Source organism: Erpetoichthys calabaricus, chromosome 17 (assembly GCF_900747795.2).
Source record: "Erpetoichthys calabaricus chromosome 17, fErpCal1.3, whole genome shotgun sequence".
Classification (NCBI taxonomy): domain Eukaryota; kingdom Metazoa; phylum Chordata; class Cladistia; order Polypteriformes; family Polypteridae; genus Erpetoichthys; species Erpetoichthys calabaricus.
In genome coordinates, this window is record NC_041410.2 from 77248386 (window position 1) to 77272383 (window position 23998).

The window sequence follows — 23998 nt, forward strand, 5'->3', positions numbered from 1 at the left end:
GAGGTCTACACATTTGTCTATCTGATACATGGTGGTAAATACACTTGAGCCCATTTGGCAGTACATTATAATCACTAAAACACTGTGTAAAAGCTTGTATTGATTTATCTTATAGGACTTACAGCTTTACAAAATTAAAAGAGGTAATAACATTAAAAGTAGCAGTAACAAAATAAACTAAGACATTTACAACAGTTATCACAAATAAGCTAAAAAATTTAAGGTACTATCCTTATTACATTATGACAAATCAGTCGATTTTTTTTTTTCTTTCTACCACTTACTGAGCAAATATTTTGTACAGTCTACCCAGTTCAGTTATCACAGGCAGAATATGCTGTTACTGTAATAATTAAACATTTCATACCTGTTCATTATTCAAATCAGAATGTACGGTCCCAGTATCAATGTGCATGGAAATGGATGAAAAACAGAAGCCCATCTTCCTTTCTACTAGGCACATGCAGTTTCAAGACTTCATCTTGTTCACACGATGACAAATTGGTTGGGCAGTTGGCACGACTACACAGCTTGTCTTTGGACTACCACAGAAAAACAGGGGATTCGAAAAAACCACCACATAAAGAACATGAACATTCAAAAAAGAATTTATACAAAAGGGCTACACAACAGCCAAGCGGATCAGGAGAGCAAAAAAAAAAAAAAGGAACATTCAGGTGCATTTATAAAACAAATTATTTTATTTACATGTATTTACAAACCTATACACTTGAACGCTCACTGCAGTTATTTTCACTCTTACAAGAGCCATGAGCATATACTTTAATGTAACAGCTACACCAAAAACAGACATTGATATACAATGTAGAGAAGCTTTTTTTCATTTCTGCTCCATCTTAAAAGTCCAGCTTTTTTTAACATTATACTATTTAAAGTTTCATTTTCTGTGCAAGGTGCCAAATTAACGTAATAGTTTAAAGTTTACCATTAACCACAAGAATAATAAACCTGTCTTGCTTTTTAAATAAAAATGGAATACAAAATTAAGTACGTTATCTTTGATCAAATACATTATCTTGTGTCAAGGATTTCATTTCATTTCTACTCATACCACCAACATTTTGCTTTTGCAGCACAGCAGATAACTCTGTGCGAGAGGTTTGTTATTTGAATACTTGACTTTTGAATACAGTGGAACCTCGAGATACGATCACCTCTGTATACGAGAAATTCAAAATACGAGGAAAGTATGAGCGAAAAATTCAGATCTAAATACGAGCATTGGCTCACGTAACGAGCCACAAGCCAGGCTGTGGGTATAGCTCGCGGCTTAGCGAGGGGGCGTGGTAGCTGTAGCGAGCCGCAGGGCGATCTGCGGTGTCTGCGTTTCTCACCTAAGTGCACAGGTGGGAAACTGCCCACATCCATGATTTGTCCTGTGGCTGATGGGCTGGGCAGGGTTGCCACCCGTCCTTTAAAATACGGAATCGTCCCGTATTTGAGAATGAAATTGCGCGTCCCGTTTTGAATCAATACGTATGCGTCCCTTATTTTTTTGTATTAAAAGTGGTAACCCTAGCAGCTGCCATGTCTTCCCCGCATATATAGAGAAGCGCGAGCCGGTTAAGGGGGAGAAGAAGTAAAAGAAAAGAGAGGAGAGGAGAGAGAACGGAGGTTGCAGGAGGAGGCAGGAATCCGCAGCAGTAGGAAGTCGGTGCGAGAGAGCGAGCGAGTACAGGCTCGCGTGTAGCTGAACAGGCGAGCCAAACAGCTGTAGTAGGACAGTGTAGAGAAGGTCAGCTGCATTAAGTGTCTCGCCTGTTGCAGAGCCCGCATGGGAGAAGCAGGTGAGACGCTAACAGAGAAGAAGCACCGGGGATTGTCATCTGTTTTTTGAAGACTGCTTCCTGTTGACGTTTTAACCTCGTGTTAAAGGATTGTTATTCTTATGTACTTTAAACCTCCACTTCACAACTGTTTTAAGGATTATTTATTTAAAGATTTATTGAATGCTCTACTGCACTTTGGACACCTGTTTTGATTCTTTAAATAATCAGTTATATTATTTACCAGTGTTATTTATTAAAGGTAGACTACAGTATATATAATTTATCAGTGTTATTTGTTAGGAAAATTGATTTTTATGTTAATATATTTGGGATGCGGAACGGATTAACTGGATTTCCATTATTTTCAATGGGGACGTTTGTTCTAGATACGAGAAATTCACTATACAAGCTCAGTGCTGGAACGAATTAAACTCGTATCTAGAGGTTCCACTGTACTTCCTAACTTACCTGGTGTTTCCTGTATTTCAGACGACTGCATCCAGTTTTCCAGAAGTAAGAAAATTGACAATATCCCCCAATCTCGCCTTTTTTTTTTTTTTTTTTTTAAACTAGTAAAATCTCAGTTACTCTTCTTCCATCAGATTGATCGGGACAAGAACAACAAGGCTGTCATTTTAATTCCACTGCTAACATTTTTCAAGACTGATGCTACCTCTTCACTTTTTTTATTTAACTTATGTACACCTTCAGGTATTTTTTAAATCCAGCATGCCTTTTGGGGGGTGGCGGGGAGCCCTCACTTTCCAGGTGTTCATTTCTCCATCAGTTCAGATGTAGAGTGAGCCATCTGCTGGTCCCACATATCCAACCCCGATAAGTAGCACATCAATAAGTGTCCAGATCCCCAGACCTCCAAAACTAAAAAGTTTGCCCAGTCCTTCTCTCCACTGGCCAAGGTAGAATCGATCAGCACCAAATCCACCAAGAGTGATACTAGCAGGGGAAAGTAAAAATGTTAAAAAAAAAAAAAAAAAATTAACTGACATACAAATATGGTTTCTAGATACAGTAGTAAGCATGAAAAAACATTTAAGATGTTATTAGAATTATTTCTAGCCAAGAAAACACCTTCATCTGTGGTACAAAAAAAAAACAAAAACAAAAAAAAGAAATTTAGGCAAATAGCTTCTCCCTCAGAAACTACACAGAATTTTCACTTTACACTAAAGGAGACTAACATGGCAATTGTCAAAAAAAAAAAACAAAAAAAAAAAAAAAACAAAACACATTTTTCTTCCATTCAATGAACAATGATAGTTAAATGCACTTGTTTAGCCAATCCAGGCAAATTTATACTGAAAGCAAAAGCACCCCTTATTTTAAGATGACAAGACTCTTTCAGAATACCCTCACAAGAGAAGTTGTAATTAGGAATTCCAATGTGATAACAAATATAGTGGCAGTTATCCTGTCTTTTGTTCGACCTAAAATTCCAATGTTTGCTTGTCTGCCTTCCTATGTTAACAGTGAGAGGTCATGGTTACAATTTTAATAGCACCATTTCACGGTCTCCCAGCTTGAAAGATTAAAGTCAAGAAGGGGTGTGAAGAAAATTAAGGCTTATTCAAAAATAAGTTTTAATCAAAACAATCAATCAATATTGTGTGCGCCCATGCTCCGACAGTTCCTTATCACTCTGTAAAACAAAAATAAGTGAAGTCACATATAGAGTTCAAGCCTTTATTAAACTTCTGTCTCAACTGACAATTATAACATAGTATTCATGTTGGGGGACTTCACAATTTTTGTACAGACAGTCAATTTCAAATCAAACTTCATTAATTCTGCAGGCTTTTCCAAATAGTAAAAGGTCTTAATCACTTTCATGATCATACTTGATTTAACTGTCATTTAAAATGCTTTAATTTATAAATTATACATATAGAAGTATTACTTCTGATATGCCCATGCCTATGTAAGAATGAGTATAATTACAGTGCTTAAATATTCTGAGGCCATCAAAAACAATTTTTTAGACTAATACTACTAAAGATAAAACTTGACACCCACAGGAATTGTAATAAAGTCAATAAAAAGTGAAATACTCTGTCTGTGAACATTGATGGAAAAAAGTGTTTGCCTGGCACAAAGTAGATGACTTAAATGATATGCCAGATTTATCAGTTTGTGAGTATAAAATCTGTGGAGGGGTTATAAACTGAGTTTTAATGAACTCACTCTAAGTTTATGTAAACTTCTGACTTCAACTGTAAGCCAAGGGCAGATATGAAAACCCTCTATCTAATGTTGTACTATAAGTAGCTTTTCAACACTTTAAACATATAGTACATATACAGTTAGGTCCATAAATATTTGGACACAGACAACTTTTTCTAATTTTGGTTCTGTACATTACCACAATGAATTTTAAATGAAACAACTCAGATGCAGTTGAAGTGCAGACTTTCAGCTTTAACTCAGTGGGGTGAACAAAACGATTGCATAAAAATGTGAGGCAACTAAAGCATTTTTTAAACACAATCTCTTCATTTCAGGGGCTCAAAAGTAATTGGACAATTGACTCAAAGGCTATTTCGTGGGCAGCTGTGGGCAAGTCCATCGTTACGTCATTATCAATTAAGCAGATAAAAGGCCTGGAGTTGATCTGAGGTGTGGTGCTTGCATGTGGAAGATTTTGCTGTGAACAGACAACATGCGGTCAAAGGAGCTCTCCATGCAGGTGAAAGAAGCCATCCTTAAGCTGCAAAAACAGAAAAACCCATCCAAGAAATTGCTACAATATTACAAGTGGCAAAATCTACAGTTTGTTACATCCTGAGAAAGAAAATAGCACTAGTGAACTCAGCAATGCAAAAAGACCTGGACGTCCACGGAAGACAACAGTGGTGGATGATCGCAGAATCATTTCCATGGTGAAGAGAAAGCCCTTCAAAACAGCCAACCAAGTGAACAACACTCTCCAGGGGGTAGGCATATCGATATCCAAGTCTATCATAAAGAGAAGACTGCATGAAAGTAAATACAGAGGGTGCACTGCAAGGTGCAAGCCACTCATAAGCCTCAAGAATAGACAGGCTAGATTAGACTTTGCTAAAGAACATCTAATAAAAGCCAGCACAGTTCTGGAAAAACATTCTTTGGACAGATGAAACCAAGATCAACCTCTACCAGAATGATGGCAAGAAAAAAGTATGGAGAAGGCGTGGAACAGCTCATTATTCAAAGCATACCACATCATCTGTAAAACACGGTGGAGGTAGTGTGATGGCTTAGGTGTGCATGACTGCCAGTGGCACTGGGACACTAGTGTTTATTGATGATGTGACACAGGACAGAAGCAGCCGAATGAATTCTGAGGTGTTCAGAGACAGACTGCTCAAATCCAGCTAAATGAAGTCAAATTGATTGTCAATCTGTATCATGAAATGCCGCCCAATGACCCAAAACATACAGCCAAAGCAACTCAGGAGTTTATTAAAGCAAAGATGTGGAAAATTCTTGAATGGCCAAGTCAGTCACCTGATCTTAACCCAATCGAGCAGGCATTTCACTTGTTGAAGACTAAACTTCAGACAGAAAGGCCCACAAACAAACAGCAACTGAAAGCCGCTGCTGGAAAGGCCTGGCAGAGCATTAAAAAGGAGGAAACCCAGCATCTGGTGATGTCCATGAGTTCAAGACTTCAGGTTGTCATTGCCAGCAAAGGGTTTTCAACCAACATTTTATTTCCAGTTATTTAATTTGTCCAATTACTTTTGAGCCCCTGAAATGAAGGGTTTGTGTTAAAAAAAATGCTTTAGTTGCCTCACATTTTTATGCAATTGTTTTGTTCACCCCACTGAACTAAAGCTGAAAGTCTGCACTTCAACTGCATCCGAGTTGTTTCATTTAAAATTCATTGTGGTAATGTACAGAACCAAAATTAGAAAAAAGTTGTCTCTGTCCAAATATCTATATATAGATACAGTTAGGTCCATAAATATCTATCTATATGTATCTATATCTGTATATAAATAAAATGATGCCAAAGAATTGATGTATCTTTACAAATAATAACAGCTAAAAATCAAAGCTGTCAAAAATGTTTTTTTAGGACTAGAATGCTGAATGGCCAAGGGCTGTTAAAATATTTAGAAAAAATGTTTAAAAAAAAAAAAAAAAAAAAAAAACAACTGAGGTATACGCAATAAATACTCATTATTAAAATAAACTGGCAGAAAAAAAAAAAAAAAAAAAAAAAAAACAACACGTTAATTGTTTGCAACTGTTAGGTGCAAACGCAATTGTTTGGTATGTGCTTTCATATCTCCTAAATCAATAAATGAAACCTCAGAGTCAGAATAAAAAGTCAGTTACACATAAAATAAACATCCACTCCATACATAACTAAGAAATACTACCAATTAGTTCCACATTTTAAATCTGTTTCTCAATAGACTTTACTAAAATATTTACCTTAATGCTAAAGCTGTTGACCACTTATAACCACCAGTCCAATTGCAGAACATCATCTTTGGGAATGTACGGTTCCCTGTAGAGAATTGATAGTGATTTTAATTGATTAAAATGATAAAGATAGTAACATGTAATTTATAAAAAAAACATACATACATAATAAGTTAAAACAATTAGCCCTGGCCTGCCAATAAAACTACTACATTTTGGCCATGCAAAGAAATTATGAATTTAAACCTTAGCATAATGTCGACATTTTAAAAGTTGGTATAATTTTTATATACATAAAAGGTATTTAAAGAAACTGTGGCCTACAAACTGTAACAGTAAGGCTTTCATCAGGATTGCCTCCACTTATTTCCTGTATCATTAACTGTGAGCTTTACTTTAAATAGCTAAAGGGGGTGTGATATTTAGACAAATAACAGTTCCTCAAACTGATGACCTTCTTGAAATTCAGGCTAAAATAATTTACAGTGTTTTGACCCATTTACAATTTATATGAAATAATGATGTGTAAACCAGAATTCATTTGCAACTATGATCATAGTAGAATAAACTCAGATATAACAGAAGAAACATTCCAGTTAAAGAATAAACCTTGTGCCTGATAACTGCCAACTGTCCCTTTGAATGTGGAAATTGAACAGACTATATTCTTGGTAAACCAACAGAAATTAGCTTTAATAAAAATTGACAAAAGTAAAGAAATCCACCTATAGAAAATAAGAAATTACAAAAAAGATGATACATATAAACCTCTTACCAAGGCAGTGAACGTGATCATACACAGTACAGTTGGTGCTATATCGCTTTCGAGGGCAGGACACTGTCATGCAGTTAGTGGAGCTGGCACACTTATAATCTGAGGGTGGTAACTGCCAGCAAAACTGACAAGTCATTGTCAAAAAGAAAGATGTCTGTCCATTGCCTAGGTTATCCTACAAGAAAAAAAAAATACCGTTAAATTGGAGTGATCGGATTCCAATCAGAAAAGAAATATTCTACTCTATTTTTTAATCAATTTTATTTTAAGCAAGTAACATTCCATACAATCAAGTCAAGCTTAACAAAGCTAAATTCAACCCCCACCCAAAATAAAGACAGGAAAGCCAACAGCCAGAGTAAAACATTAAAAGTAGAAAAGAGGGAAGAGAATCCTTTTCTCTAATGTAAATGCTTGTTGTAAAATGTTACAAAAACATGCCAGGTTTTAAAGAAGTTTGGAACAGATCCTCTGAGTGAGAATTTGATTTTTTTCCAATTTCAAATAGTATATAACATCAGTTACCCACTGACTTAAAAGAGGTGAGCTATGATTCTTCCAGTTGAACAAGATACTGTAAGTACTGTAGCAAGGTAAAGGCAATTATAATTTGTCCTACTCCACTTTAAGCCCATCTGGGAGAACACCAAACACAGCTGTTAATGGATTAGCAGTGATTGCACCATCAAGGCTGTCTGATAGGTATTTAAAGATTTTGGTCCAGAATTATGTTAATTTTGTACACACCCAAAACATGTGGCCCAGTGAGGCTGGAGCTTGATTGCAATGTTTGCAGGTTGGATCTTGCCCTGGAAACATTTAAATTAAAATCTTTTGTTGCGCACATCCATCTAATTTAAAAATTGTCCAAAATAATTGTTTGTTTTGTATATATGGAGCTAGAGTGGATTCTGTGCATGTCTGCCGTCCACTCTTTTTCTGAGATGTTGAGCAAGAGATCCTTTTCCCACTGTACTCTGTGGCCTTTGAAAGGAAGGGGCTTTAATATGTTTTTATATGTTATAAAAATGCAGTCTGAGTGTTCAAGACTGATTAATATTTCTTCAGGAATATAAATAGTTAGGAGGTGAGGAAAATTGGGTAGATTCTATTTAGCAAAGTTTCTGATTTTAAAGAAGTGGGAAAACTGTTGAGGGGAAGTTAAATTTGAAGTATAATTGTTCAAAGGATGCAAAGACATTACCTATATACAAATTATCTAAATGATTTAATCTGGTACATTTTCCAAACATTAAAAACTGTGCAAGTTTGAGAGGGTGGATAAAAGTGGTTATCGTGTAGAGGTGCAACAGATAAAGTGCTTCCTACATTGGTTCCATATTCGGAGTGAATTAAGGACAATTGGGTCATTAGTATATTGAAGATACATTGTATATACTGAGGTACAAAGCAAGGAATATAAAGTAGCACTGCAGGATTTAATTCTATTGCGGACCAAGCTTGTGTGTGTTCATCAATTTGTATCAATTTCCAAGTTTTTATAGCTTGTATATTTCCCGCCCAGTAATAAAATTGAAAGTTAGGTAGTGCCATGCCACCTTCTGCTTTAGGTTGCTGTGGGGTCGCCCTTTGGATGCGTGAATGTTTCAAATTCCAAATAAATGTGGTTATGATTGAATCTAATTTCTTAAAAAAAGATTATGTGTTAATGTATATGGGGATGCTTTGATATAGAAAAAAGCAGCTTAGGAAGGATATTCATCTTATCAGTGATTCTCCCTGCTAAAGTGAAATAGAGGGTAGACCACCTATGTATGTCTTGTTTAAGCTTTACATTTTCTTGTGATGTTTTCGCCATGTCTTTAAACTGATCTACAATGCAGTACTGTTTGCTAGAGAGTTCACTGGAAATTAGTGTACATTCTATTCTAATTAAAACACCTTGTGTTGAGTATACAGGAGTAAACAAATACATATGTAGATATGCTTTATGGTAACTATACATGTAACTTAAGTAATTTCAGGAGATCACTTCAAGAGAAAATACACACAGATGTACAAATGTCCTAAAACAGACTGCAAATTTGCTTTTAGAATGTCAAACAACTTCAAACATTTGAGTTGTGGATTTACTTGAATGTAACTACATAGCGGCACTTGGCTACTGAAGGCAGTATACGGAAGTAAGTGGAAAACTATGTTGATTTGATTCAGATAAATACTTCCTTGATATCCAATAATATAGATGCACATCACCTAAATGTTTTTAACTAGTTACAATGTTTTAGTAATAACTAGCACTCTTTGTCTCATTGCAACTGAAATTATGCATAGAAGCATCAGTAATACCCTTTAAATTTAATGAAAGAACTAAAAGTTCAGCTGCTTACCACACAATGAACAGAAGGCTTGATTTTGCATTCAAATGTAACTGGCTTGCCATACACACAGGAATAATTTGTTTTGCAAGTGATGCAGGAAGCAGGTAGTTTTGTACACAATCCTGAGCTTGGACACCCATCTATGGTAAGTGCTGAAAATAAAAACATTACTAGATCACTAGAAACAACCACTCTGTGGTTTAGATCACTAGAAACAATACTCACATAAATAAACACCACCCCTGGACAACACAGTTAATAGCATAAAAAAAAAAAAAAAACTGATGGCCTTTTAAGGAACCTTACAGAAAAAAAACACACTAACACAAATACCAGAGGTGGGTAGAGTAGCCAAAAATTGTGCTCAAGTAAGAGTAGCGTTACTTCAAAATAATATTACTCAAGTAGGGTAAAAAAAGTATTTGGTGAAAAGACTACTCAAGTACTGAGTAACTGTTTGATCATAATAAATGGTTTATTTTTTAGAAATGTTGTAATAAGACAGACAAAAATATAAACTAACTTACTGATTACCCAGTGGCTTCGCTCACTGAGTGCAAGGGAAAAAAACTAAAATGTTGTATTTATAAAATAAGTTTGTTAATTACCAATGTTATTTTTGAACAGAGTATTTACAATAAATAGAAATTATATAAATATTAATTATTAAGTAGTAAAACATTTTGATGAAAGAATTTGAAGATATAAGAAGCGTATAAATTATTAAACAGTCAAACATTAACATTTATGAAGTAAAGATACATTGAGCGCTACTGCAGTGGTTTCGGGCAAACTACCTGCTTAACAACCATGCACTATGTGCCTGTGATTTAAGCGAGAAATTATTCTGAGAAATGTGGACGCTGCCTTTCCGTGCTTAATGGGCAGAAGGTCCAAACAATTCCCAAGTCTAATACTTAACATGAAGAGGTCGGTAGATCTTTCTAGATCCTCCATTTTCTTAAAAGAATTCATCACAAAAGCAACCTTGAATTTTGCGGGGTTTTATTGACCCAAATTCATCTTAAGGGACAGTAAGTAGCCGTGCACCGCAATTTACCAAGAGAGTCCCGCTTCAATAGCGCTGATTACACTTATTCACAAAGATTTCCACTGTCCCAGGAGCCAACAGGGCACTTGAAGTGTGACAAACAGTGCGAGAAGCCAGGACGCTGCCCGAAACTGCAAAGCTGTTGACCTGGAGGAAAAGCCCGACATTCCGCGCCTCCCAGCATCCACTTTGTTCTTACGACCCCTCGCCGCTGAAGGCAGTCTCGTCTTCACATTATTTACAGCTCGGCACAGTTAAAAAGTAGAAACACGCAAAGCTGTTTTCTTCATCTCTTTTACTATCGAGGTGTAGCGTGTTCCTCTTCAGTTGAATGAGGAGCCCAGCACACACAAAAATCTCTTACTCTTAGGAAAATTAATTCTACTAAGTACAGAACCCAACTGAACCTTAGCCTCAATTTGATATCCTCATCTGGAGGTGTCTTTTATGAATTTATACAAAGGAAATAATCACCCCAACAATTCTTTAAACAAACAATCAAAAAAGAATAGATTATAAATCAAACAAAACAAACACCCATTAAATCCTTGTCAAATCTATAATAACTACACAAACCCTAATTAATATGCCACCCCCTTAAACACTCTATAATATACTCCCCACAAAACGGCGAAACAGCAAAGAAAGAAAGCAAGCAAGCAAGGAAAAGAAACGGAAAATTACCCTATTTACAAACAGCACGTTCTCGTTTTAAAGTCTAAATTCACACGGCCTGGGAAATCTGCAATGAATCCAGTGATCAAGTCAGATCCGTTCCGCTGACTCGTATACTTAATTTAAATGAAAAAGAAGCGATCTCACCGGCCTGGCAACAATTCCTTTGTTGAAGGAAGAAGTCCGTCTCACCGTTAGCGTCCGTCCATGGCCGACGCCCGCACCATGCGCTCCGAAGGTCCTTCTAGGTTAGCCGGCACTCCTCCTCCGTTCACACAACCGTCCTTATTATGGAGTATCACTTGTATTACCGCTGGCTTTTTCTTTACATTCACCTTCCCAGCTCCTTATTTAAACAGTCTTTTTTCTTCTTTTCAATATCAGTAAAATAACTCTCAAACAAATAATAAGTTCCTATATTATAATATGTTCTGTGGTCATAAGTAATTTCCGTTACCCGTGGTCATACGTCATTTCTGTTTCAAACACGAAAAGAATTTTATTTATATAGATGTGCAAATTCTGCTATTTCCAAATAAAATAAAAAATGAGTAAAAATAAATAACATCTTTACAAAATAAAGATACACAAATAACACAAAGTTCCAAATCTCAGTTTTTCACAACAAAGCTTTTGAAGCCAATACCTACAGCAGGTAACATGTATGTTTGAACAGTGCAAACTACTTACAGTGACAGGATATACTGTACACTGACAGTATAATACTGCATATTCACTTGCCCTCCAAATAGCACAGCTGATAGAAAATAACATTAGAACAAGGCAGCTTGTGCACATACCAAGAAGTATCACTTTATCATGACTGTCTATGTCTGTGCAGGTTTGGTTAAAACGTGCTTGTTCTTCACTCTGTGAAGTGATGGTTAAGCTTCAGCAGGAGTCGGCTCTCATTTTTCATGTACAGTGGAACCTTGGTTTGTGAGTGTTTTGCAAGACGAGCTAAAATTTTTAATAAATTATGACTTGATAAACGAGCGAGGTCTTCTAATCCATATACGTTTTGTCTGCCGAGCATCATGTGATCACAACTGAGCTGATGGTTCTTCTTCTCTCTCTCTCTCTCTCTCTCTCTCTCACTGTGGGGTTGTGGGCAATCATCAGTCGGCATACCTCACTCATATAGTCAACATCCGTACGAGCATATACTGTTTACTACAGCATTGTGACCACGTGTGTGTTATGACTTGTGAGTTCCTGTCTTGCACCCCAAAACATGAAGCTGAGTCTCAATACTTTAGCGACACCATCTTTATTAAGCTTGAAACAGGAACAACGCGGTTATTTATTGTAGCGGGATCTACCACTCTCCTATACACAGACACAGCAGTCAGGCAGGGTCATGCCCAGGTTAGTGGCCAAGTAATACTGTGCCCTGTGCATTTATATTGTTCCTTGCATCACCCATCAACAGCAGATGCTCATAGCATGTCCGCGATCTTTTCGGATTCGCTTTTACAGCGAACTGCTACAGCGCTGGGAGACTGCGATTGCTTTGGGACGCTTTTCCGCATGTCGTCCCGTTGGGTGGAATCCCACAAGAGTTTAGAAACTCGCTCACACCAGCCATGATTCTTTTCAAAGGTAAAGTGCAGGTTAATTTGTTTTATGTATTTATATTTTGTATTAATCATTTTTATATGAATAGTTTTGGGTTGTGGAATGAATCATCCGAGTTTCCATTATTTCTTATGGGGAAATTCGCTTTGATATACGAGTGCTTTGGATTGCGAGCACGTTTCCGGAACGAATTATGCTCGCAAACTGAGGTTTCACTTGTATTCTTTCTTTTCCTGTCCGCTGTCTGTGAGGAGTGTGTGTGTGGTCATGTGACTGCATTTGTGAAACGGAGCCATGTGATTATTGTTTCTACGTCTGATTGGTGAAACGGAGTCTTGTGACTATTATTGCTACATCTGATTGGTGAAACAGTCATGCAGTAGATCCACTGGCGGCTTCTCTCTGGCAAAAATATAGCATATCTAATGGAAAAAAAGTAACGATTCGAGTGTTGCCCAATGTAGCGGAGTAAGAGTAGCGTTTCTTCTTCACAAACATACTCAAGTAAAAGTAAAAAGTATGGTGCAATAAAACTACTCTTAGAAGTACAATTTTTTAAAAAAGTTACTCAAGTAAATGTAACAGAGTAAATGTAACTCGTTACTACCCACCTCTGACAAATACTATGAAAATAAAACTGAAAACCTAAAAAAACTAATTAAAAATGGCAAACTTGCACTCTTGACATTTACGTACATTTAATCTGAATATTATGAGTAATTTCTACAAGTTATCAAAAAAAGTTCAAAAAAAAAAAAAAACACACACAATGGAAAAAAATTAAAAATGTAAAGTTGTTTGGAATGGCCTCTGCTGGGTTAATCCCATCCTCCATTTACTTTAAAACAACACAAGACAAGTTAGGATGTATGGCTTGCTCTTCCTTATACCAGATATTAAAACAGCCCTTTTCACTGAAGCCACCCAACTACCCTTTCTCAAACAAAATAAGTGGTGTTTGGGAATTTAGGGTTACAGGGAAAAGACAGAGCCTGACCAAACAGCCACATGAAAACTATGACATATTATCTAAAATGGAAACACTTACAATTTGAATTAAACAACAAAAAAGTGTGCACATTAGTTGCACTTTAAATGTTAGAAAATAAATTAACTTAGCGAGTTATTTTTAACTAACTTCTGGAAAGGAAACACCACTTGTCAAGTATGGCTTTCTCCTTATTCATTATCTGACTGCAGTTAATATACTAACATTAAATTTGATAAGCCTCCTGTTGTGCTACTACTTGCTATTTACATTATTCTATTAAAAAAATGTCTCCAGGTTTAGCTGTAATTTGCTTTAAAAAATTCTCACCTGCTGATGTTGTAACAGTAGGAGATGCAGGAGACTGTGGTGGCTGAGCTTCCCTGGTGTATGTAGAATAGTGATTAGTTTGTTCAGAGTTCAGGTACCCTGCAAACACAAGTGTGACAATTACAATGTGCCCAAAGAAGTATTACAAATATCTTACTGTTTCCCCAAATTCATTCATAACCCACCTAGGTCCTTTTCTATGCAAGTTTTATTCAAATGCATAGTCACAAGAAGGTGAAGAGACTAAGGAGTAGCCTAATTTTGAATAACATCAGGTGACGTTTAATTAAAAAATTAATGTTATGTACGCATACATCACAGTGCAGAGACACGTCTTACTACATTTTTCAAAACAATTGAAAAGTACAGGTAACAAATAACACGGTACTTTCAGCCAGCACATCATTCAGTACAAGTGTGCCAAGAAATGCTACTGGGTCTCCTTTATACCAACAATAATACGCCTGCAAAATACCTCACAAGTGAGAAGTTTTCTTGCTTTTTTTTGTTCATTCTGGTGTGTGTTCAATTATATGTGTGTATATATTTACCTACCTATTTAGGTTTTTATTTATTTAAAGAGATTCTGTGAAAAGCCAAATTTCCCTGGGGTCAAATCAAGTTCTATCTATGTAATGCATTTCTCATCAACATGCTACAATCTTCACTCTAAAAACTGTAGATAATGAAATGCTAATTGTTCACATAAAAAGGTATACGTGCAAACTTTATAAAACTACTCAGCCTCACAAATCCGCAACAATTTATTAAAAAAAAATTTAAAAAAAAGAATCTGAATGGCTGCGGTGGGTTGGCACTCTGCCCAGGATTGTTTCCTGCCTTGTGCCCTGTGTTGGCTGGGATTGGCTCCAGCAGACCCCCGTGACCCTGTGTTCGGATTCAGCGGGTTGGAAAATGGATAGATGGATGGAATCTGAATGGGGGAAAATGCACCATCACCAATTCTGTCCACAGACAAGTCAGTTAAATTAGCTATTTATAAATTAGACATTTTAACAGAACAAAAGTAGGTGGTGATAAAGATTTGATCAAGCACGTAAATTGTTATAAATTGAAACATACTATATATTACATCAAGGCATATTCAGTGCGACTGTACAACATTTCCCTAAGAACTACATGGGATTTTCACCTTAGAGAAGTCTGTTTTTTTTTTCTAGGATATCCCAAAGTAGTACAAGTTACATAAAAAATCAAAAAGAGACCATGACAAGAAAAGGCCATTCGGCCCAACAAAGTTAATTAATCCCTATTTACCTAATATATGGTGATCCACAATCGGGGTGTCTGATAAGTTGGTGAAAAATGTAGTACATAAAGATTTAAGCTGGAAACACAGCTAAAGCGTGTGACCAAGTGGGACACATGCTTGACAAAAACAGTTACAAACAGGCTCTAAATCTGGGTACACTTTTCACAGTCTAAGAAGACACATCTTGTATGTATGCAATGTACAATTATAGATCTGAATTATACCAAGTGGTACACTGATGGAAAAAAAATGTATTCAATCAAGGGATGACTTCCATTTACTATCTATACTTATTTAGCGATTCATTATTATAAAACCTGCTACCCAAAAAGCTATAGGTTCAGTGCTTTACAATTCATTCCTAAGTCTCAAAATATGAACATTCATTACTCAGTAATAACCTTATGATTAGGCAGAGCCATGCCTTCCTCTGTTTTATGTCTCTATAGAAACTATTCTTTCAACCAAGGCTTTTTTCTATTCCACAAAGCTTCATTTCAATTGCTTTTTAATTTATTTACTTATAACTTGGAATACAATGAAAAAGGTAGAAGACATTTCCTAGGTAGGACATGAATTTTATTGATGCACATTCTCCAAAGTAATGTTAAATGGAAATGAGACCATCTAATAAAACCTTGCTTGACATTTTAAATAGTATGTATACAAATTTTAATAATGATAAATTTATAGAACAATTAAATTACATGATGGTGCAGTGCTTAATGCTTCTACTTTCTAGGTTTGAATCTCAGGTCCAAGAACCAACTGAACTGGGCTTACAGGTCCTGTTCATGTCTGTAAAGTTTTTTTGTTTTTTTTTCTCCTGGTTGTCCCATTTTCTTTCCATGTACCAAAGAATCTGTGATGGGTTAATTGGCAACTTTGAACTGATCCTGTACGACTTGTTGTAGGTATGTGTTCAAGTGTGTGCTGCAATAGCCTGGTACCTGTCCAGAGCTGGTTTGTGCTTGCATCCTGTGCCAGTGAGGCTGGGAGACTCCAGCCCTAAACTTAATTAAATTGGTTTAAATAAACATGGATGAACAGAACCTGGGGAGAGGCATGCAAAAAAACACTTTTTTCCCCACATCAGTATAATTGCCTAAATTATTCACATGAATGAGATTTATACAGATCCAAAGATCGGCTACAGATGAAGTCTAAAAATATAACATCTTTTTATAAGCAATAAAAGAAATTAATTGGAGTATGTGCAGACTGGATTTCTGGATCCTTACATACATGTTAATTTTTACCTTTCTACCAACTTCCAAGATGCTTTTGGAAATACAGCATGTCATAATTCCTGATACAACAGTCTGTCCATTCATATAACTCTACATTATCTTTATAAGGTGGAAACATGGGGATTACACCTTACGTTTCACTCTCATTTTCTAAATTTGAGGCACTGCAACTATAACCTACCTATTATCCGGTGAATTAGTTTATCAAAATACAGTTGCAGAGACCATACATGACCCAAAACTATGCGGTTATCTGTGTTTTTAGGCGAATATTACCGAAAAGGAAAAGTAATGAAGTACATTTAACACCTTTGAGCAGTATTATAATAAATTATCAGGGCATTTTCGGTAAGAGTATTAGCCAATTAACAATAAGACAAGACATGAACACAGTAAAATGTGGTTAATAATAGGTTAAAAAACGTAGACCTAATTTCTTTAATAGACTCTTCCCAGGTTTTCTCCCTCCACGCATAGTACAGCGGACAATTCTAAAATGTCAAGTCTTTAAGAGTCAAAAACGCGAATTGCCAAACTATAATTCTTTTGACAGAAAACATTTACAAACACAAGAACCGGAAACTTGTGTATTCCATCTAAATTTTGATTGGCAGCAGTAAATAATGTACTTAGTCAGTCAGTCAAAATGTGAATGAACCCTAATAGTAACTGTGATCATTACAGGATATAACAGCGACAGTCTACTAGTCGCTTAGTGTTCGAACTCATAAAACAACGGTAAAAACATTTTCGAAAGTGAAATCAAACCCCTGCAGTTACAGGAGAGAAAGCAGACTTAAGTTACATTACTCGCATGCCTGTACATTTGCTTTGATTAAGCATAACAACACGCAGATAAAAGAAAATTTCAATTCAGTAATTTGAACGTCAATTCTTACCATACAGCGGAAACACACAGCAGTGCAACAATAACAAAATAATCATACTGTGTGCTTTAACTACGCTCCATCTATTCACAGCTGTCGCTAACCCCAATTTGGTAGCCATATTCAGGACTGGCAGCAACTTCCGCTTCCGCCTGCTTCAATTCGTTTAGCCTCGCCTTCTTTTGGGAAGATTCGTTTCTTAAAGGGTCCTGTTCCCTAATAAACCACGAAAGAAAAAGACTTTCTCTTCCAGCCATTATCAAATCAATTCAGGCTGAATCCTGCTTAAGTATATACTCACTTCAAGGCACTCAGACGGATAAGCAAATTGAAAAGGGCAAAATAATTATTACTAAAACACCTGTGTACTTTTTAAAGATATTCTAGGTTGCAGTTCAATTGAATCATGATTGTGTATTCTACGAATGGTTTAATATAAAATAATTTTATTTTTTTAACTCTATTATATGATGCATCAGCATCTTTTATCCATCAGTTCATGCATGCATTGTCAAACTTTTCACAGTTCACTTTAGGGTCACTGTAGACGGAGCTTATTTTGGCAGAATTGGGTTAAATGCAGTAACTATTACTGGACTGTGGAGCAGTCCATTGTAGAACATACACTTTAATTAGCCGCTCAATGCGTGTTGCCAAAAACCCTAACACACTTGTTAGTAGGATGTGGGAAGACAAACAAAGAACCTGAAGAAAAACCAATGCAGACCTGCAGATAATGTGACATGATTATGATTTAGATTTGCCAGTACTGTGTTTGATCATTTTGTATCTTTGCAGCAAAGTGAAGAAGTAGAAAACGGTGAAAACGAATGGATAAACATAACGTTTTCCATAAAAACAACACTTTAATTGCATTGTATTCCATAACAATGATTATCAAGTGGCTGCATAGTGGTAGTTCTGCTGCCTCACAGTAAGAAGAACAGGGTTCATGTCCCACGTCCTCTGTGCGTGGTGTTTGCATGTTCTCCCTGTATCCGCATGGGTTTCCACCAGGTGCTCAAGTTTCCTCCCACAGTCCAAAGACATGCGGGTTAAGTGGACAGGCAATGTTAAATTAGTCCTAGAGTGTGTGAGTGTGTGTGATCTCCTGTGACAGACTAGCGCCAAGTCCAGGGGTTTGCTCCTGTCTTGTGCCCTATGCTTGCTGGGCAAGTCCAACCCCTTGTAACCCTGCTCAGGATTAAGCAGGATTAGAAAATGGCACTATATGGTTCTCAAGTTCAGTCCTGGTGAGGCAGGCCCACCCCCTGGTGGCTGCGGGTTTTTGCTCCTACTGCCATTAACTGATCTCCTTCCTTAATTAAGCAAGCCATTGTTTCCCAATTTATATTTTTAATGACAAAACAAAAAATTACAAAACCATGCTTGGTAAATTTGAATCAGTACTTAGCAAACATTAGCATATTTTAGTGCAGCATGGTTGCACAGTGGTAGTGTTGCTGCCTCTCAAAAAGGAGACTAGATTTTGTGCCCCCAGGTGCTTCCTGCATGGAGTTTCCATGTTCTCACTGTGTTCATTCAGGTTTCCTCTGAGTTCTCTGGTTTCCACCTACAATCCAAAGACACACAGCTTAGCTGAATTGGCATTGCTTCATCGACCTGACGTATGTTTGTTTGCCTTGTGATGGACTGGCACCCTGCCCAGGTGTTGTTCCTGCTTTGTGCCTGATGATTGCTGGGATAGACTCCAGCTGTCCTGCGACCCTGCCCTAAATAAACAGTTTAAGAGGAGGGATGGATTTTAGTGTTTTTATCTTGGATCTAAAGATATTACACCAGCATCATCATTTTATTCAACTTTTTACAGTGTTTTGGTTATTTAAGCTGTTATATACTAATGATCGTGTTAGCAACTGCAGCCTTCCAGCATTCAGTGATATTTTCTTCTGTGTCTTGTTAAATTGTCATTATATTTCAATAAAATTAAGGTAGCAGAGTCCCTAGCAAAAAGATAATTTATTAGGAAAACAACAAAAGCAAGTTAACTATTTAAAGTGAAGGCGAAAATAGAAATGTTTCTAAATTTCATATAAATTTAAATCTGACACTTATGTGAATTTTGAGAATGCAGAATAAGAGAATAAGAAGAAAAGACCATCTAGTTAAACAAAGAGATCAACTGGAAGCAAAATGACTCACCGAATGTGAAACTGAATGGAAAAAAAAAAAATCTCGCAGCCACTGGGGTCTCCCAGGACTGAACCTTAGAAGCACAGTTCTATAAGGTTTGTAAATGTGTGGTTAAAAGCAGTTCATGGCTTAACTTCTGACGAGGTATTTGTGGAAACAAATTTTATTTCCCACTTTTATCATTTTTTCAACACAGCTTAAAGTTGTATACAGGTACGGAATGTATTTAAAGATGTCCAGAACTCTGATCTACATTCCATAGTTTATAACCTCCATCCATGACTCCTGTTAGTTAGCAACTGATGAAAATAAGACACATTTTGATGGCAATGCATTGCAGGTTGTCAGTTTATATATTGTGAGCCAAAATCCATTTATCTATACCACCAGGTAAAATGCAACTATGAATAAGTGTCTTGTGTGTTACTGTCACATCAAATCACACTTCTGTCACCAGGCTGGCTGTTTAGACTGTTCATGTCTTTATCACTGCTAACCCACTGAGTGCCAGTGGTCGTGGAGAACTTGTACCAAGAAGGAGTGGTGAGTGCTATTAACTGCTTTGTACAAATGTGAGGATTCACAACAAATAACAAAAAAACAATAAGCCCCAGTCAATCACTACCACAAAAAACGAAGACAAAAATCAATAGTCAATAGTGTGGGTAGGAAATCAAAAATATTAGTAACTGTAAACAAAGTGCTGCTTGGTAAATACCACTTACTTAAATAAAAAGAGTAGCTGAACTCAAAACATGTATCAGTAAGCTGTCAAATAGCTGATAGACAATGGCCATATCCATCCATATTCCATATTACTAAACGAGAATCCATATTACTAAACGAGATTACTAAACGAGAATGGTAAACCGGATGGACGCAGGGACATGGGCCGTAGACGCAAAAGACGTAGTGCGCAGGCGCCACACAAAGCCCCCCTCCAAGCACCGGAAACTGAGAAATGATGCGCCGCGCCCATAGCAACAGACCCATGCAACAAAGCGCCACACGAAGCCCATACCACACGAAACAGGACACACACAAAAAAGAGGATTCAGACCCATGACACACAAAGCACCCCTCCACTAACAGAAATAAGAAATGAGGCGACGCGCCCCTAGCACACCAAAAACAAAGGAGTCATACGCAAGCGCCACATAGCACACGAAACGGTACGCACACAAAAATGAGGATTCACACCCACGACACACAAAGCCCCCCTCCACTAACAGAAATAAAAAATGAGGCAACGCGCCCCCCAAAAAAAACGCACGACAACAAACGACGTCATACATAGACAACAAGAGACCGGACTACAATACATATACAGGCACGACACCTGATGGGTAATAATACGAAGAAACGAAATGTCCCTATTAAACATACGTCATCTGAACATGTTCAAACTACACACCATAGGTGATTCTCATTACAATGATGCACTATTAACCGTACAACCACAGAAAAGGCTCCATATTAACAGTGAGTGCGATCCTCCTTATTACTTATCCATATTACTAACGGTAAAGAACAAACAAGTCATGATTTCACGATCACGGCTACAAAACGATACGTCTCGAGTAACGGGACCACAAACACGTACCCGCATGAAAAAAAACAATAAACGTCGGCGCCTACAACGCGCTTCTAAAACCGATGAACAAAAAATGTCTCGGATCCAAAAACGCAAGGCTCAACTAACACAGTTACAGAAACGAGCCCAGATGGACAGACACAATGAACGTAGACGCATGCAGCGCGCGTCTCAAAGTGTTGAAGCGAAGCAGGCACGGGTTCAAAAGGAAAGAGCTCGAGTCACAGAGATACAAAAACGTGAGCGAAGAGACAAAATAAATAAACGCAGATGTCTACAACGCGCGTCTGAAATGCCAGAAAACATGCAGGCAAGGCTCCAAAAAGAGAAAGCTCGACTGACCGAGATACAAAAACGGGCACAGAAAAGGCTCCATATTAACAGTGAGTGCGATCCTCCTTATTACTTATCCATATTACTAGCGATAAAGAACAAACAAGTCATGACTTCACGATCACGGGTACAAAACGATACGGCTCGAGTAACGGGACCACAAACATGAACCCATGACACACACAATGAATGTAGACGCATGCAGCGCGTGTCTCAAAGTGCTGAAGCGAAGCAGGCACGGGTTCAAAAGGAAAGAGCTCAAGTCACAGAGATACAAAAACGGGAGCGACGGGACAAAATAAACGAACGCAGACGTCTACAACGCGCGTCTGAAATGCCGGAAAACAAGCAGGCAAGGCTCCAAAACAACAGTTAATTATCGCATCAGCTACAACCGGAGTGGCAGCTAATTTGTTAATAAATGGTCGCACATGTCACTCCTTATTCAAAATACCGGTCCCAATCACAGAAACTTCGCTATCCACTATGAAAATGAACAGTAACAATGTACGTGACATCCGTCTTGCAAAACTGTTAATTATAGATGCATGTACAATGGCATCCAGTCACTTACTCAACACCATTGATAAACTTCTACAAACGTTGATGAATAATAATATTCCCTTTGGAGGAAAGGTACTTCTATTAGGAGGAGATTTTAGACAGTGCTTACCTATTGTTCCACATGCTGTGCGCTCAGCTATTGTTCAGTCCACCTTAAAATACGCGGACAATTGGCATTGCTTTCAAAAGATACACTTGGTACAAAACATGCGATGTCCACATCCAGAATATAACAATTGGTTATCACAACTGGGAGATGGGACACTCACCAATACAGATGGACTTCACCCAGATATTATTACAATTTCTCAAGCCTTTATCTGCGACAATTTAGTTACGGAGATATTTGGAACAGCAATTTCATTACACCAAATACCCCTTTTAACACAATGGACTATATTATGTCCAAAAAATATTAATGTTGCTCACATAAATAACCAAGTCATTGCATTACTTCCTGGAGAGGCACAGCTCTTTCTAAGCTCTGACAATGTTGACTCTGATGACGACAATGACCATCTTAATTTACCCTTAGAATATTTGAACACTATTAACCCAGCCGGATTACCACAACACAATCTTAACCTTAAAATCGGAACAATATTCATGCTATTAAGAAACCTTAACACTAAACAGGGTTTATGTAATGGTACACGTTTAGTCGTCAACGCCATGACACACAATGTTATTGAAGCAACAGTTCTTACAGGATCACATGCTAACAATACTGTTCTGATTCCTAGAATTCACCTTTCACGTTCTGACCTAGAATTACCTTTTACACTTAAACGGCGACACTTCCCCATTAAACCTGCATTTGCCATGACCATCAACAAATCACAAGGACAAACCATGGACAAGGTTGGCATCTACTGTACCTCTCTGAGCCCGTATTTGGACATGGACAACTTTATGTGGCCTTCTCACGAGTTCGCCGTTCATCTGACGTTAAAGTTAAGGTTATAAATGATCCATGCCAAGGAAAACTCATTCAAGGTTTTATATAATCCATTTAAAGACTTTTAAATTACAGTATGGATCAACCTTATGCTTTAAAGTACAAAAGCCATAGCTAAAAGGCCTCATGACTATATACATACCCCCCTCCCCACAACATGTATTTAAAAAGTGCATTTTCTTTATTTTTAGATTTCCTACAGTGCACTACTGTTCACATAATACAACTACGACTGGCTCATTAACCTGGCTTACAATTAGAAAAAGTATGAAAACGGTAAAGGAAGTCATAGTTGGGATGTCAGGTGTCTGTATAAAGGTTGATGTAGTAGCAAAAAAAAAAAAGAGGAATGAATTTGCAATGTAACAAAGCTTCACTTTTGAGGAGATGAATGGCAAATATCTGAATCCAGATATTAAATAAATGATCCCCATGTGCCCATGTTGTGCTTTTATGTTTTGTCAAATTAATTTGCTCTTTATCTTTTAAAATTTTCACATATTAGAGACATGGAAGGCATGCACCCAGGGCTAACAGCTTGTAAGCAGGGTAGACCCAGACAGATCATTAGTTCATCCAAGATGTCCGAGAGTGTACGTGGTGAAACTCTAGCAATTAAAAAATGGGTAATACTCTCACTGGGTTTATTTTGGCTGATAAGTGCCACCTCTAATCAGCGCAGGTTTGAGATCAAGGGATATGCATTGTTGTTCTCCTAAGGGATGCTGATGTTGTTGATGTCCTTGCTTGAAGAGGTGTTGGTTATTTTTGCACTTGGCATTGTATTTTTTTTCTTTAAATCAGAATATCATGGAATTACGACGTTTACAACAAATTTGTTTTTGCAATTTTTTTTTATTAATTTGTAATTAATTGTATCACATCCTTTGTTCCTGAGGCATGCCTATGGAGGTCTCAAACCTCAAGTAGAATGTGGTCCAAGATCTGTTCCCGTTACTCTCCAGTGCTGTGGGGAAAGCTGAGGATTCAACTTTCAACAGGTCACACAAGAAACAAGACAGTACAAG

General features: G+C 37.2%; 1 protein-coding gene across 1 annotated transcript; it reads right to left on the reverse strand.

Moving 5' to 3' along the window:
- Nucleotides 1-684: 684 nt before the first annotated feature.
- On the reverse strand, nt 685-17530 carry tm2d3 (TM2 domain containing 3). The gene is made up of 7 exons (XM_028823419.2): nt 17380-17530; nt 13958-14056; nt 9345-9487; nt 6994-7168; nt 6228-6303; nt 2255-2744; nt 685-1159 (listed from the first exon to the last, which is right to left on the reverse strand). The coding sequence occupies exons 1-6, from the start codon at nt 17486-17488 to the stop codon at nt 2579-2581; spliced, it is 768 nt and encodes a 255-aa protein (XP_028679252.1). The 5' UTR covers nt 17489-17530; the 3' UTR covers nt 685-1159; nt 2255-2578.
- Nucleotides 17531-23998: the final 6468 nt, after the last annotated feature.

Coding starts and splice junctions, on each gene's coding strand:
- tm2d3 (XM_028823419.2), bottom strand. CDS start 17,488: ATGGCTACCAAATTGGGGTTAGCGACAGCTGTGAATAGATGGAGCGTA. Junction 7,169..9,344: donor AGCCTTCTGTTCATTGTGTG/GTAAGCAGCTGA, acceptor TTTTTCTTGTAG/GATAACCTAGGCAATGGACA. Junction 2,745..6,227: donor TCAACAGCTTTAGCATTAAG/GTAAATATTTTA, acceptor TTCCCCTGCTAG/TATCACTCTTGGTGGATTTG.